At 44.5% G+C, this 16,454-nt stretch overlaps 1 protein-coding gene across 1 annotated transcript; it reads right to left on the bottom strand.

Moving 5' to 3' along the window:
• Positions 1-1,798: 1,798 nt before the first annotated feature.
• On the bottom strand, positions 1,799-13,347 carry Fcamr (Fc fragment of IgA and IgM receptor). The gene is made up of 8 exons (XM_017795647.1): positions 13,293-13,347; positions 13,071-13,189; positions 12,690-12,753; positions 11,446-11,583; positions 4,981-5,319; positions 3,238-3,994; positions 2,553-2,671; positions 1,799-1,950 (listed from the first exon to the last, which is right to left on the bottom strand). Exons 1-8 carry the CDS (start codon positions 13,345-13,347, stop codon positions 1,799-1,801), a joined length of 1,743 nt encoding a protein of 580 aa, XP_017651136.1.
• Positions 13,348-16,454: the final 3,107 nt, after the last annotated feature.

Genomic DNA, 16,454 nt, shown 5'->3' with positions numbered 1-16,454 from the left:
AGCTTATAAGGCAAAGCTGAACCTTCTGGAGATGTCAACACTATGGTTCTCGACTTGATGTTGCAACTTTTCCTCCCTCTGCTTCCATTGCTCAAGGGCTACACTGTCCAGACACAGAATACAGGCAACTTGCTAACAAATCTGGCAAAGAGAAAGAGCAGATGTATTCCTGGAAAAAATGGTAGGGTCAAGAGTGGGACAAAAGTTCCCCAACAGATGTGGTTATAAGGCAGAATCCAGATAAAATTCCTCTCATTTGTCACTCTCCCTGCCCTTCCTAAACTATTTTCCAACTTTTTTCACAACCCTTGATATCAAAGATTTATAAACAGTGGAACAAGAAAGTTATAAAGAAGGTGAAAACCTAGTGAGAAGTACCCTCTTCTTCCATAACTTTAGGAAATCCCAGAAAATATTTTTGTGTGTGTGTGAACAAAACCACTTTATTTGATTATTTATGATTGAATGAGACAGGGTCTTTAGCTCAGACTAGCCTCAAACTCCCTATGTAGCTAAGGATGATGTTGAATTTCTGAACCCTCTGCCTGCATCTCCCAAGTGCCAAGACTCCACTTTGGGTCTATACTTGGTTTTATAAGGTGCTAGGGAAAATCCCAGAAAATCTTGACTTGGTCAAAAGGTTTACAGTGTAATGAGGGCAGGGTCAAATATGGAGATGTGGTTTTGAGGAGTGGGCACTCTTTCCTTTGGCCTTACATAGGAACTACCTGCTGATGATACTGTCGTCTAGAAAACTCCCAAGCGAAAGGGACAGAGGCCCTTTGGGATTCAGACCTCTTGCCCAAGTGGATCCCCAGAGTCCACCAAGCTCATGCTATTCCCAGGCAGCCCACCAGTCACAGATACTTAATTTATGGGGGTTCTACTGAGTTGGCAGCTCTCTAGGGATGTAGTGAAATGGATAGAACACAATTACTGTCCTTAAGGTGCTAAGGTCATGCTTGCTCAGGTGATTCTGGTATATAGGAACGTTCTTGAGTGTGAGGAGCAGGCTTAGTACTAACAGACATAGAAAAGGGGCTCCAGAGAAGCAGCAATGGTGGCATGGAATTTCTCAATTTCCACACTGCCAGAAATAGAGATTCCACATCAACTCTTCCAGAATGGAAAAAAATATTTATTTATTGTTATTTTATGTATACAAGTGTTTTGTGTGCAGTGCTTGCGGAGGCCAGAAAAGGGTGTTGTCCCCTGGGACTGGAGTTACTGATGGTTGTTAGCTCCTGTGTGGGTGCTGGGAACTCAACCTAGGTTCTGTATAAGATCAGCCAATGCTCTTAACCACTGAGTTGTCTTTCCAGCCCCCTATTCCAGTATTTATAAACCCTTCTTTTTTCTTTCTTTTTCCCTCCTTCCCTCCTTCCCTTCTTTCTTTCTTTCTTTCTTTCTTTCTTTCTTTCTTTCTTTCTTTCTTTCTTTCTTTCTCTTTCTTGCCTCTCTTTCACTTTTATGATCTGTCTTTTCTCCCTCCCCCCTCTTTTCTCTCTCCTTTCTTCAGAAAGAAAAGCATGTTTGTAAGGGGCAGCAAACTGAGCAGTAACAGAACAGCTTTTCCTGAAACCTTCTTTGAGTCATTATACTGTCAACTTTGTCTGTGGAGAATGTTTGCCCTTCTGAGACCCAAGCTGCTAGGCCTCTGCTTCCCCGGCTGGAGGGGTGAGCTCCATTAGCTTGTGCTCATGTAGGCAAAGGAAGATGAGAAAGGAATAGAGGAACCATGGGGGTATTTGGTCCTGGTCCTCCTTCCATGGTGACTGAGCTGTTTATCTTTCCATCCTTAGGGTCCTGGGTCTTCCAGAACAGTCAAGATGGCTTGGGTCGGAGGAAGATTCTTTCCCACATCAGGGAGCTGGTCTGCTAGCACAGTTGGTTCCAGGAAATATGTCATCCGAATTAGTGTGACCCTTGGTGCCATTTCTGTCTTCAGAGCTGCAGAGACATATAGCAGGCTATGAGGATTCTGGGCTGGATATGCTGATTTGCTTTCCTAAGAACCATCTCCTCTGCATATTTCTGAGAGCTTCCAGACACAGAGACTAGGGAGTGAGCCCTTAAGCATGACAGTGATCGGTCCAGACCATCCAGTCCCTGGCCTCAGCCTCTCCCACTGGCTCCCAGAAAGCTTTGCCTTTTTCCCAAAGATCATACACCAAGGAGCCCTCAGATCTTCAGCCTGGGAACATTGCTTTGAGATCACTGCAGGCTGTGGGGGAAGATTACATGCAGGCTTTGGCCCTGACATGCCTATGCTCTGCCACTAGGGCTGCCGGTGTGGCCCCACACCTGAGTCAACATAATTCCCACCATCCTCCAAAGAGCTTCCCCTTGAGCCCAGGGATTCCACCGAGGCAAAGCACAAAGGGAACTTTAAGACACCAAGAACTAGGGTGGGTAAATGGTTCAGACTAGAGTTTAGTTTATCTGTATCCAAAAGTCCTGATACTCAGTCTGACCCTAGCCAGCCCTGTATGTATCTGATGGGAAGGAACTTTACTCTCCTTTGCCTTGGGGCTACTTAAAACTCAACTCACAGGTCCTCTTTTTCCAGATTCTCCTTTGCAATAGGAACAGAGCCACAAACAGAACCAGGGCTAGCACAGTGAAGACTGGAGTCAGGATCCAAGAGTTGCTTTCTTTTTCTGGAAAAACACTAAGGAAGAAGGAGTCAAGGATGGGAAGAGCAGAGACAAAGCGAGGCTGAAGCCAGGTTGAAGATTAGACTGTGTAGTCCACTCCTCCCATTTCACAGGTGGACAAGCTGAGTTCCAGGCAAATTGTCTGCCTTTGTTCCTATAACTAGCTGCTATCTTCAGTTGCTTAAGCCCCAAATCCTTGCTTTACTCCTCTCTCCTGTGCATGAGTCACAGGGTGCCATATTGAAAACGAGAGTCAGAGCCTTGGCCTTTGGCCTTGCCACAATTTTTCCTTATCCTTTCAGCAAGTTGCTTCCCTTCTAGAGCTCTGTTCCTCACATTAAAAAAAAGTCCCAAGAATTCCAGCCTAAAATTTCTTTCATCCTATCACTTAGATTTGCTTGCAGACCACATGAAAGTATTTGGATAGCCTTCCCACAGCAAGGACACGGAGGAGGTATAGAACGTGGTAGCTGATCTTCAGGTACCCCACCCTTTACCGATTTGCAGGTGCAAAAGGAAAGAAATTAGCAGAAGGAAGGGCTTGCCAGGAACAGGGCAGGTTTGGGGTCCCATGGCTTACCTCTTCATGGACGACCCATTGCCAGGGGACCATTTAGGGCCTGATGCCGGCAGCTGGCTTGGCTTTGCTGGGGGGCCGTTTTCTTCAGGAGTACTTCCTAGGCTCCCAGTGATGCTTCCTTCTACAGATGCCACTTCTACATGTGTAGTGTTCAAGGCCCAAGCACCTGGAGTCAGGGAAGATTCCTCTGTGGAGTAAAGGGCTTGTTGCTTAGAAACCACTGTTCCTTCTGGGAGGGTTTCCCAGGCCACATGCTCTGAGATGAGAGCTGATGGTCTAGTGGTTCCTGTGGTCTTCCTGACTGTATCTGTAGATATTGTGACCTCTGTTTCCTCCTGTGGCCTCTTAGTCTCTGAAGTTGTCTTTGTCCTCCCACCTTCGCTCTTGGAAGCTCTAATTGTTACTGAGCTTCTGGTGCCCCATATCCAAACACTTTCTAATGTTGTGGGTATGCTTCTGGGTTCTGATGCTGGACTCTCTGCAGTGGGGACTATTGCCTTGACTGAGCCCACCTCTCTGCTGCTTGTCTCTAGAACCGTTGTTCTGGTTGTTCTTGGGGTTTGTCTTCCTTTGACTGAAGGTATAATTTTGCTGGTTACTGTAGTTGGAGCAATTCTGTCCCACTCTGACCCTTTGCCTTCTAGAAACTGAGTGGTTCCTAAGGTCCATTTGTTAGCTGCTGGAGCTGTTATTCCAAAAGACACGGTGATGAACTGACCAGGAGCTGAAGAGGCTGCACTGATGGTGCTGGAAGGACCTGTGTGGAGACAGAGAGAAACCACATAGGAAAGCTATCTAGGCTGCCTACTGGATTCAGCAAAGGATCCTGGGATCAATGCCAGCTATGTGGGATGCAGCCTCACTAAGAGATGCGATCTTTTGCCAACATATCAGATAAAACTTAAAGGAGAGAATCTCAAATGTATTCTCTATTCTCTTGAAAATGTTTACATTACATAGTCCTATCTCCTTCTCCCAGGCCTGTATATCCTCAGGCTTCCCAGGAGCCCATGCTGCTCCTCTGAAAAGGAATAAAGAAGTGCTCCAGTGGCAGGAGATGGGTGGATCAAGCATCTAAGGAGACTTAAACCTTAAATGCTGACTGGCAGATCACCTCCAGTGTGTTGGGCATTCTGTGGAGCAGCCTGGAGACACCCCCCATCCCTCTGTTTTCATCCCCCATGCCTGAGTCTGGATCAACCCCCTGGAACTTTCCACACAGACCCTGGGAGCTGTCATATGTCTACTGAGGGGCTCAGCAAGGCCCATAGTAGGAAAGCCTAGCCCCAAACCTTCTGTCCTGCCGGGCACTGCTGCTCTGTGGTGCTTCTCCTTCACTGCATGTCTGAACAGTTTTCAGGAACCTGAGAAGACACACTAACTCACAACCTTTTTGGAACTTATCTCAAGTATACATTCTGCAACATTCAAGGGGGAAAGGATGAGATGATATATACATTGATATATACATATGCATACACACACACACACACACACACACACACACACACACACACACACACACACACACACACATATATATTCAGATGAGAATTTTTCCAAATATCTGCTTTCTTCCTGAAGGTAACTTCTATTTAAACTTAAAGTGTACCCCTTAGGGTTTTCCCCTACTTCCCTTTCTATTGCCCAATGCTTAAGGCCTTCTTGGATTTTTGAGTCTTCTCTTGTACCTGTTTCTTCTGAACTTTGGGTTTACAAAGCTTGACCATCATTAGTCCATACCTGCAAACACAGTCAGATTCATGTTGAAGAACAGCATGTTGTTTCTGTCTCCGATGCCACATCGGTAAGGCCCCATATCACCCAGGGATAGTTGGAACAGCCTCACCACAAACAGACCACTGTGTGGGAAGTCAGTGAGAGCCACACGGCCGTGGTAGTCATGGTGGGTGTAATGGTTGGTGGACACGATAGTGCGGCAGATCCACAATGGAGGCTCCAGGCGGCACCAATATTTTCTTTGGTGCCTATTCACTGAAGTGGGGACATAATGGCACTGGATGGTGACAGTGCCCCCAGGCTCCCCAGACACCAGCCTTGGTCCTCTCAGTGTACTTGCATCTGCAGACAGAAAATTGTCAAAGGAAGGGAGTGGTAGGAATAACAAACTCAGCTAGTCTGAAGGGTTAGGTCAGAAAATGCAATGGTGAAATTGGAGCAGAAGCAGTGTAGAAATGCAACAGTTTGGCCACTGAGGAAGATGAGCCAAGAGAGGATCTCATCCAGTATTAGATGTGCTCGATGTTCTCATGGAAGTCCACCTAGAGCCTGCATTCATTCCAGTAAGCTCCATCTACATATGTGTAAGAGGGCCAGGGTAACTTCAGACAAACAGCTTTGGTTTGACAGAATGTAAAAGAGAGATGCTAAATGGTATGGGTGTATCATGTGCTTTTCTTCTGAAAAGGAGAGTATTCTGAAAGAGGAATCTTGCTCTGCTTGGTAAGCAAATCTTTCAGGTTAGTGGTTGAACATTTTTTCATAATATCCATTTTTCTATAGAAACAGAAAGCTAAGCGTACAAGAATACAGATTTATATAAGAGTACATATGAGCAATATTATGAATATGTCTGCTTTGGAAATAAGAATAAAGACAAATCATAGCCGAACCATAGTATATATAGTCAGTATGTAGAAAAACTTTGATTTGATAGGGCATAAGCAGAAACAAAGCTTATCGTTTCTCTGTCTTTTCTTACTCTTCCTGTGGGCCTCTCTGCTCCTTGATGAAACACCAGGTATAATCTTGTGTATAGTGGCTTTCATTTTCTCCTTGGAAAACAAAGTCTAGTCTAGCCTAAAACTATACATCTAGCCCAATGTGATGAAAGATTGAAACTTAAGTATTTTATCCAATTGAAGGCTTTGCCTTTGTCCCTCCTGCCATGCTCCCTCCATCGTGGTCTCCATGGAGGAGAGAGACAGCTTGGGTCTCTGCTTTGCTGAGATCTCTTACCCTTTCAGGACTGGTACAGAGGAGAGAGGGGAGAGGTACACGGGACAGTACATGGTGAATGTCCAAATTTCTCTCTCTCTCTCTCTCTCTCTCTCTCTCTCTCTCTCTCTCTCATTCCCAGATATCTTTTTGGTGGCTTCTGGTTACAGGTCCCTCATTGTGAGCTGCTAAGAAGACTGTGTATGTTTAGATGTTCCCTTAGGGCCAGAGAACAGAAAAAAACTGTTCCAAGCAAACCAAGTGAGGAAACAAGCAGGTGTCACTGTTCTAACATCTGACAAAGTGACTTCAAACGAGTTCTAGTCCGGAGAGAGAAAGTTCATTTCATGATAATTGAGAGAACAATCCTAAAGAGGATATTGCAATTCTAAATGTCCTAAATACACACAGATCTAAATTCTAAATACACATAGAACACGGGTGCACCCAGTTTTATAAAATAAATACTACTGAGAGCTGGAGAGATGGCTCAGTGGTTAAGAACACTGGTTGTTCTTGCAGAAGACTCAAGTTCAAATCCCAGCACCTGTATGGCAGCTAACAACTGTCTGTAACTCCAGTTCCAGGGGATCCGACAGCCTCTTCTGACCTCTGCGAGCATTGCACGACACGGGTGCACTTACCTACATGCATGCAATACATGCATACACATAAAATAAGAATAAAAATAATAAATAAAATTTAAAAAAGAAATACTACTGGATGTAAAGGCACATATTAACCCTAACACAGTAATAGCAAGTGATTTCAATACCCTACTCAATAGGCAGGTCATCCCAACACTAAAAATAGAGAAAGAGCTAAGTTAAATGACATCATAGATCAAGCAGTTTAATGTTCTGAAAGATATCGAAGAACAGTCCATGCAAACATTGCAAATATCCATTCTTGTCAGAGGCCCAATAGATCATATATTAGGGCACAAAGCAAGTCTCAGCGATTAAACAACACACTATTGAAATGTGAATGAATTACAGAAGAAATAAAAAAAAGGAAGTTAAAAATTCCTAGAATTGAATTAAAATGAAGACACAACACAGCAAAACCTATTGGGATACAACGAAAATAGTCTTAAGAGGGAAAGTCATAGCTCTAAGTACCTACATTAAAAAAACAAAACCAGAGACATTCAAGTAAATGACATGATGATATACCTTAGGTTCTTGGAAAAACAAAAACAGGCACTTGGTCCCTCCTTTAGCCTTGAGCCCAGGCCCACTCCTGCTCTTCCACCTCAGATCTCTGGACTAGCTTCCTAACCCAGACTAGTTTAATCCTTCAGCATAGTTTGTTAGACACTCCACAGGTTGTCACAACCCCCACCTTGCCCATGACCTCCTGATCTGCCTGCCACAGACCTGCCTACCACCCTGACCTTACACACTTATCAAAGAAACTTCTTTTTGCAGCAGGCTATTACAGAGTTCCACAAATGGTCATACACAGAGAATATGTCTGAGAGATGCCCAGCCCTAAGTGACACATCTACAGTGGAACCTCTGCACTTAAGGCTCATGGAACATAGCAGAACAGTGAGTAGAGAGAATACTAATACAGACCTCAACTCTCACCAGGGAAGCTTCCTCATACAACAGAGTGCGATGCACACAGAAGGCCACAGCTAGCTACGTTTAGAGAATAAGAGACTGCAGAGTGTGTGTCCCTGGTTAGGACTCCTGTATTAAACCACCCACCCAGGGGTTAGGGACCATTGTGGAAGAGGGGGTGGAAAGATTTTAAGAGCCAGGGTTAGTGCATGAACATAAGGGAATGGAAGCTTTCAGGCCACTGGGAACTTGCTCATAGGAACTTACAACAATGGTGACAGCATGCACAAGACCCATGCTGACTCAGTCAGACAAAAATCCAGCACAGATGCAGGGAAATGGGCAGCAGACACCAACCCTAGCTGAACTATTGGCAAATGATTACTGCAGGATGAGGGAGAGTAGATCTTTTTAAGGGAGTGACTCTAGATAGACTGACTAGACTCCAGTGGTTGAACTTGAACCGAGTGACATCTGGGTACAAACGCTTGACTGGATAGGACTTAACATAAGTGACAGAATATGTGAAATCCAGTGGAGGGGATGGAGGGAGACACGAATGGGGAAGGGGGTCAATTTTATTAAGATCTATTATATGAAATGCACAAAAACTCAATAAAAATATTTAAAAAAAAACAAGAACATGCAGGGCGTGGTGGTGCACACCTTTAATCTCAGCATGCAGGAGGCAGAGGCAGGTGGATCTCTGTGAGTTCAAGGCCAGACTGATCTATATAGTGAGTTCCAGCTTTTTTTTTTTTTTTTTTTTTTCAAAAAAAAAAAAAAAAAAAAAAAAAAAAAAACCAAAAAAGAAAACCCAAGAACAGACCAAACCCCAAATCAGCAGATAGAAATAATTATGAATCTTGGCATAAATTAATGAAATAAAATTGAAAAAGAAACAATAGGAAGAATCAATGAATTAAGGGTTGGTACTTTGAAAAGATAAACAAGACTGACAAACCCTTAGCCAAATTAAGCAAGAGAAAGAAAGAGAAGACCCAAATTAATAAAATTAGGGATGAGAAGGGAGCCATTATGACAAATATTGATAGAATTCAGAAAGTTATTAGAACAGATCTTAAAGCATGTTTTAATAAACTATAAACCTAAAGATGTGGATGAATACCTAGATGTACATGACTGACCAAAATGAAACCAAGATGAGATAAACAATTAAGCAGATCTATAACGAGCAGTGAGAGGAAGAAGGAATAAGACAATCTGACTAAAAACACCCAGGCCCAGATGGATTCACCGATGAAGTCTACCAGGCTTTCAGAGAACGGACACCAATGCTTCCCAAACTATTCCATAAAACAGGAAGAAGGGAACACTGCTGAGCTCTCATTACAAAGTCAGTATTGCCTTCATATCAAAACCAAAGACACAGCAACAAGAAAGTTATAAACCAATCTCCCTGATGAACATGGATGCATGAGTTCACAGCAGCTATGGTACCTGAGTGCACCTACACAAGACTGTATCTTTCAACATTTAAGTGGCCCCACCCCTCTGTGAGGACTAATAGGTAGCTAGTGGCTGCTATGGGGACAGCCTCATGTGGCTCACCCTTCTCCGAGGATCTACTGGCCATTAATAATTGCTGGGCAGGGAGAGACATTTCTTTAGTGGTGTAGCCACTGTAGTAAGTTGCTCATGGAAGCAACCCTAGTTAGTTATTGGTTTTCTCTTTCTTTTTCTCTCTCTCTTGAAAGTTGAAGGTAGACTACTTAGAAAGAGGAAAGGAATTGTAGTGAGGGGGGACAGAAGAGGGTAATAAGGGATGAAAATGATCAAAATACACTGTGTATATATATGAAGTGACATAATGAAACCCATTATTCTGTATAATTGATATATATGCTAAAAAATTAAAAATAAAAAATTAGGCTAAGGAAACAAAAACTAACCAACAACAGCAACAAAAGAATTTGTTTGTTTGTTTGTTTGTTTGAGACAGGATCTCCCTGCATCCCCAGCTGGCCTGGAACTCACTATGTAGACTAGGCTGGCCTCTATCTTACAGAGATTCACCTGCCTCTGCTTAACAAATGAATTTTAAGATGGTACTAGCAGAGCATTAAACCAATCACTTTTTGAATACAGATAGATTTTTTATGTGGCTTGCTTATTATGTGTGATCCAAGGTCTAATTACAGGAGAGTAGCAGTCATAATTGCTATTGACAGTTGCATCAGTACCACTGAAAGCTTAGTTAAACAATGTACCCTGAACCATACCATTCATGATAAAGGTTAATGGTATCATAATTTATCATTAAATAGCAAGAATAGTTATTATTATTCAGGACTGTCTTAGGATAAGAATGATAAAATGTTCACACTAATCCTTGTGTCCTACCTACAGTATACTGGAGAGAACCACTGCTCCAATAATTGGGAAGATGAGAGTCTTGACTTTGCAGTAGAAAGTGGATTAAGAATCCTTGACTAACTCTTGCAATACACATAATTCTTTATTAATTCCAGAATTAATAAGCAATACCTCAAGTACTCATGTGGTGGGTTACTAATCAATAGCTCTTGGTTTTACATAATAATGGTTTCTGAATTGTATATTAGTTACCTGTGAGAATTAAAGAATTTCATAGGATGAATATGGCATTACCTGGGGGCCTGATGCTAATTCTCTGCCTCTTATTGGAGGTCAGGTCCTAGGTCTCACCCATAGATCATTACCAAGTAGTATTGTGTTGTAATGATGTCCATTGGGGCTACAATTAGGGATGGATGTGATGCTTACATTTGAGGCAGCCCTAGACTGCAACAAGACACGGTTTTGTCACAGTAGCAAAATAAAGTCCCTTAAGAGAAAGTTAGAGAATAAGAAACTCTGGGGGCTGGAGAGATGGCTCAGCAGTTAAGAGCACTGACTGCTCTTGCAGAGGACCTAGGTTGGCAGCTAACAACTGTCTGTAACTCCAGTTCCAGGGGACCCAATGTTCTTTTCTGACCTCCGCAGGCATTACACGACAGGGGTGCACTTCACACATGCAGGCAATACACTCATACACATAAAATAAACATAATAAATAAAATATTTTAAAAAGAATAAGAAACTCTGGCCTGGGTAGAGCCTTAACTTTGCTTTGCCACATCAATCACCTCATCCCAGTACCACACCTAGAAATGCGGGTTCACCTTAAATCACAGAAAACAGATAGATGGAATACATACTGTACTAATGAGATGGTGAGCTTTTCCTGCTTGGAATCTCTGCCCCCTAGTGGACCTTATGGACCAGGCCACAGACATGCATATTTCCATAAAACTGCCTGCATTCCTGAATTCTTCAGAAAATGGTAATCTCCCCTTTCCACCTTGTATATCTTCTAACCATGCTTCCCCTAACACTTTGGGCTGCCCCAACATTTTGGGCTTTCTTTCTTTAAAATTCCCCACCATGTGGCTTCAGTTCCACCAATGTCTGACCTCCACGCCAGCTGTAAATCAACATAGCTTTTTTGTAGCTGCTGAGATTTACAGTTTGCTTGCCTTGAGGCCTTTTCTTTAAATTCTAATAAAATTGTCCTAAAGCTTTAATTTGATTTCATTCTTAAATTCTTTTGTGGATAATACTTGAAAGGGATCACATTTCCCCCTGCTTTCAGTTTGACAAAGGAGACCTGTGGCAGACCAAGGGAAAGGAGGGGTTGTACCTGTGAAGGAACTCTCAGGCCACCAGCAGGGGGAAGATGTGTTTGATGCCATAGTGCATAGGTAGGTCTTGGAAGGGAGTGAGCCAGCCTGCAGCCATCTGAAATGGGGTTTTCTGGTTGGAGGGGTCATGGATGAACCTGGGCCAAGAGAGAAGTGAGCTATGGGGGGGTTCACCAAATGTCTAAAAAGACATCCATGGTGGCGAGGTATGGTGTCAGCTCTAACCCCTGCCCCAATACTCTATCAAGTAAGAGCAACACAGCCTCCCACTGCTCCTGCTGGTTCCAACCCTGCTGGAGTCTAAGTGGCAGAGCAAAGAGGGAGGAGGGAAGATGACAGCTAGAGACTGCACACCTTCCTGGTCTACAGAGCCTGGAGGGGGTGAGGGTGCAGGGACATGTCTCTGAGTGAAAATTAAAGCACCCAAAATTTTAACCGAACACTTAAAATCATAAAATTGAGAACACATGAGACATAAAGAAATTAATCGAAGACTATTAACTATGTGAACAGAGAGGTCCTGGACCTGCCTGACGGACAGTGGGAGATTAAGGTAAACTGTGGTGTGACATGTCATGCAGTCAGTGCTTACTGTTGGTTCATTAACATTGATAATACCTTTCTGGTATTACCATAGCATTTTTACTCACTCACTAATGCATTTAATAATTAATTTGTGAAGTATCTACCTGGGACTATATTCTAGGTAATAGACACTTCAGGCACAGTGTTCCTCAGTGACTCTCTGTAATAAAATCCGGATACCACCATTTGAAGAAAGGATTATTTGCCCTCTGAACCTGATCTGTACCTGACCTGTCTCTCATTTAATTGTCCTTTGTTCCTGGCACAAATTAAACCCTTCATAAATGTATGCTAAATAAATAAGTGAATAAATAAATTTTTAAAGTTTTCTTTGTGGGCTGAACTCTTTATGAGTAGAATAAGGAACTTTGGGGGGTTGAAACAGGGCCTCCCTGTAGCCCCAGGTGGCCTGGAACTTATTATGTAGACGAGGCTGGCCTCAATCTCACAGAGATCTGCCTGCCTCAGCCCCCTGAGTGCTGGGATTAAAGGCATGCACTACTATGCCAATTTAAGGGACTCCATCTTTGTTACTATTGCTGGACCTGGCACGTGTTTGTAAAACATATGAAAATGATCTGCCTGGTTGGGCTGAATTCCACTGCTGGCTCCCCAGCAGTCTCTGCAGCCTGACTCTGGGCTGCCGTTGTGGACTCACCATGGAGCAGGCACAGTAGGAGGAATATTTCCCACCTTGTCGTCTGGCTGGTAACTTGCAAAATCTGAAAGCAAAGGCAAGAGACCCAGGGGAGGCGTGTGAGAAGCTGGAGTGAGGGGTGTGGATGGGGTAGGGGGTTGTGATGTCTCGGGCTGGGCACTCTCACTGTGGAATCTCACTGTGCTCAGAGCAGGCTGGCAAATCTACCAGAGAGGCAGGGCCAGAGCTGCCTGCCCTGGGAAAGAGGAGCTCTGTCCTGACTCCAACGTCGGCACACTTGGCTTGGTCACTGCCAGCAAGGTTACCTTCCCTTTACTCATGAGATTTTTGTGTTAAAGAGAAAATTTCCTCTGTGAGATTCCAGCTCCAGCACCCACTTGCCAGAGGGGAGCCCTGAACTAAGGTGGGGGTATCACAGAGGACAAAGAATACACGTCCGAGGCTGAACGCAGTGGAATTGTGAAGCTTGGGAAAGGCAGGCTCCAGGATCCAGCTCTCCTCTGTGAAAAGGCAACATGGCTTTTGGGTCACTGCTGAACAGCTTGTGTGGGAGTAGTATGGGGTGCAGTGTTCCTGGGTACAGGTATCCCCTCCCCTCCTTACCCCTTTCTTCTTGTAGAGGGGAGTTGGCTTTTTCCGGGGGCAACTTCTGTTTCATTGTTCACGTGCCTCTGGTCAATAAGGTGGCGTTACAATTAAACCTTTACCCTGTTGGCACTAGGGAGCGCTTCTGTTTCTTCTCCATAGGCTTCTAGAAAACCCTCTCTGCTCTGCCCTGGTCCTATCTGATTCACTTTACTGTCCCCCACTGGCCTTAGGAATTCACTGAAGGTGGACCTTGTCTCATCCCTCTACTTTTAGGCTCTGAAATAGGATCCAGAACATTGTGTGAGCTCAGTGCTTAGCTACCGTGACCAGGAGCCCAGTGGTCCCACAGTGTACCCCACAGGGGCCACCGCTCAGTGCTTGGTGCTCGTTACTGCCTGCTGATTAAAAAGACGGAGATTGTGCTTTACACATCTTTTACAGTCTGCATTGGGTTTCATGGGTGCTTTTTGATTGACTGGAACTCTTTTCTTAGAATCTATCTGTTCCCTGTAGTTCTCTGGACCTACCAGTGCTGTTGTATTTTCTGTGTCACTTAAATGCACTTCACTAGTCTCTAGAATGATCAGTGCACTGATTTTAAGTAAATGGCTTGGTATACAGGGAAGGAACCCTCTAGACTCCCAGCTAGACTATAGCATAGAAACCCACAAGCCAATGCAGGATCAAGGCCGTGCAGAATGGAACTGAAGGAGGAGAAAAGGCAATGTGGGAGGGAAAACATGCAGAGAACATAGAAGGGGGAGAGTAAAGAGGTGAAAGAAATAGAAGGAAAGAGGAGAAAAAGAGAAAGCGATCTGGGCTGGGCCTGTAGTGCTCGCTTGTCATCTGACCTGCCTCTGCCTGGCCATGTCTACTAGGGCCTTTGGCTATCTTACTAGCAAGGGCCCCCGAGTAGCTAGTTTGAAAAGACCTGGGCTTCTCACCTCTTCAAGTCCTCCCTTTAACATGCCCCCATTGAGCACTGTCCAGGGAGTTTCTGCCCTTCCCTTGTCTTACCCCTGTCCTCCCCAGGCTCTCTGAAGGTGTGGCTGTTCCTAGTCCCTAGTTTGATTAATATTCACCAAGTCCAGGCTCCCTGTGTGGCTGGCACTCCAGGCTGATTTTTCCAAAGTGCTAAGTCCTAACAGCACGTGTTGACGCCAATGTCATTATACCTCCCGGTTCTTCTGAAGCTCAATGGTTTGGCAAGATCTCAGCTTCAAGAGCCAAAGCTGCCTCCACTGGGTAATGAGGAAGCGGAGAGTGTGTGATAAAATGTTTCAGCTACTTATCAGCCTAGATTGGGGGCTGGAAGGATTTCTTTCTATGGAATGACTCCAGTCACCCTCCCTGTCAATGACCTTCAGGAATCCTTTCTGCAAGAGACAGTTTCAGTTCCTGGGACTGGGTTTCTAGGCCTTTGAACGTGCACCGCATTTAGAGTTTAAAGTCTTCATGTTCCTACAGCCCTTCTGAGAAGCATAGCCACTGCATCCTTAGCCCAGGCTGGTGTGACTTCTCTCTGAGCCCCACTTCTCTCCTACCTTCATTTTCATCCCCATCCCCCCCTCCTGGACAGTCTGGCCTGGCATGTGAAGAGGGACGAGCAGAGTCAAGAGATTCTGCTTTGCTAAAAGCTGCCAAACTGACCCTGATGAACACTTACTCTTCTCCACTACAAAAGCAGAGCTTTGCCTGGGTGGGCTCTGTGTTCTGCTTCGAATATGTGCTGGTTCTATCTTACTCGGGTTTTCAGGCACAGTATTCTTTGCTGGGGTTGAGTTGAGGGATAGAAGAGATGCTGGGGCTTGACGTTCAAAAGCCTCATCTGGCCTCTGGAAGGAGCCCACCTGCTCTGAGGGCCCTTGACCATGAGTCAGAACTGCTGCTGCAACTCACTACCCCCTCTCAGAGCAAGGCCCAAACCTAGGAGAAAGCCCATGTTACCTCTTGTCCTCTGGGATTAGCTGGGGCTCCTCGGTCCATCTTAGTCCAGAGTAAGATCATTTTGGCCTTTTTCTTTGATCTGATGGGATGCTGATTTTAGGTGTCTTCTAGTTGTTGCTTACTCTAAGTCTAGAGACTTAAGAAGGCAGGATTATGTGTAGAGCTGGAAGACGGGGCACAGGGCGACTGTTCATTCATCTTGGTCTCTTCACTCTGGGTCTTCTTATTTATAAGAGGAAGCCAGTTCTGGTCCTTTGTCCTCACTGTCACTTGCTTCTTCTGGACCTTTTCTAGGGCCGGTATGTGCTTTGGGGAAGCACACTGACCCCTGCCTCTCTTCTTTCACAGTCTGTGTAAGTGCCCAGATTTTTTAAGGGTACCCCATTCCTGGGTATCTCCAGGACCAATGATATGACAGCATGAGCAGGAGAGACAGGGACTTTGGGAAAGGGGAGGAATTCCCCTGCTATCTGGTTGCCAGCTGTTGTCCTACCACTGACCTGGACACTCTGGCTTCTGTGTAAAATGCATTCGAGTGGTTTGGATCAGCGATTCCAGTTTAAGTCCATGGTCTGGTACTTACTAATTTGTGTTTTGAACAAAGAACAATAGAGCGAATGAGATGATCCTCATGGAAAGAGAACATGGACAAGTGTGGCCTATCTAAGCAGATGACTCACTTGAAAAATACCCCAGTATTTCCCTTTGGAAAATAATTTATGGAAAGGGCTCTTTTCTTTGCAAACAATATGATATTCCTACCTCTCTTGGGGCCTTGAACTGTTATAACCCAAGCACTCAACAAAAAAGGGACTCAAAGGAGTGAGGATACTGTAGGTTGTGGATAAAGACTCTTTCCAGAATCCTGAATTAATAATAATACCCTTGGATCAAATCAAAAGGCTCTTTTTTCTTAGAATGAATTGCATTGATGCCTTGTTATACAACATGATCACAAACAGTGGCGTATATTTATTCTCCAGACACTCCCCTTTCCAGGTGTGAAGACAGATTGTGGGTAGGAATTGAATTAGAAGAGGAAGAAAGACAATTCTGTGGGATTTTTCTTTTGTCTTTTTGACACAGGGCCTCCCTGAGCTCCAGCTGGCCTGAAACTCGCTATGTACACCAGGTTGGCCTTGATCTCACAGAGATCCACTTGCCTCTGCCTCCCGTGTGTGCAACCTTTGCCCAGCTGACAATTCTGTGGGATTCTTAAAGTATGGTTAC

Source organism: Nannospalax galili, unplaced genomic scaffold (genome assembly GCF_000622305.1).
Source record: "Nannospalax galili isolate Female #2095 unplaced genomic scaffold, S.galili_v1.0 scaffold309, whole genome shotgun sequence".
NCBI classification, from domain to species: domain Eukaryota; kingdom Metazoa; phylum Chordata; class Mammalia; order Rodentia; family Spalacidae; genus Nannospalax; species Nannospalax galili.
Note: the sequence above shows the minus strand (reverse complement) of the source record. Positions and strands in the feature narration are given on the sequence as shown.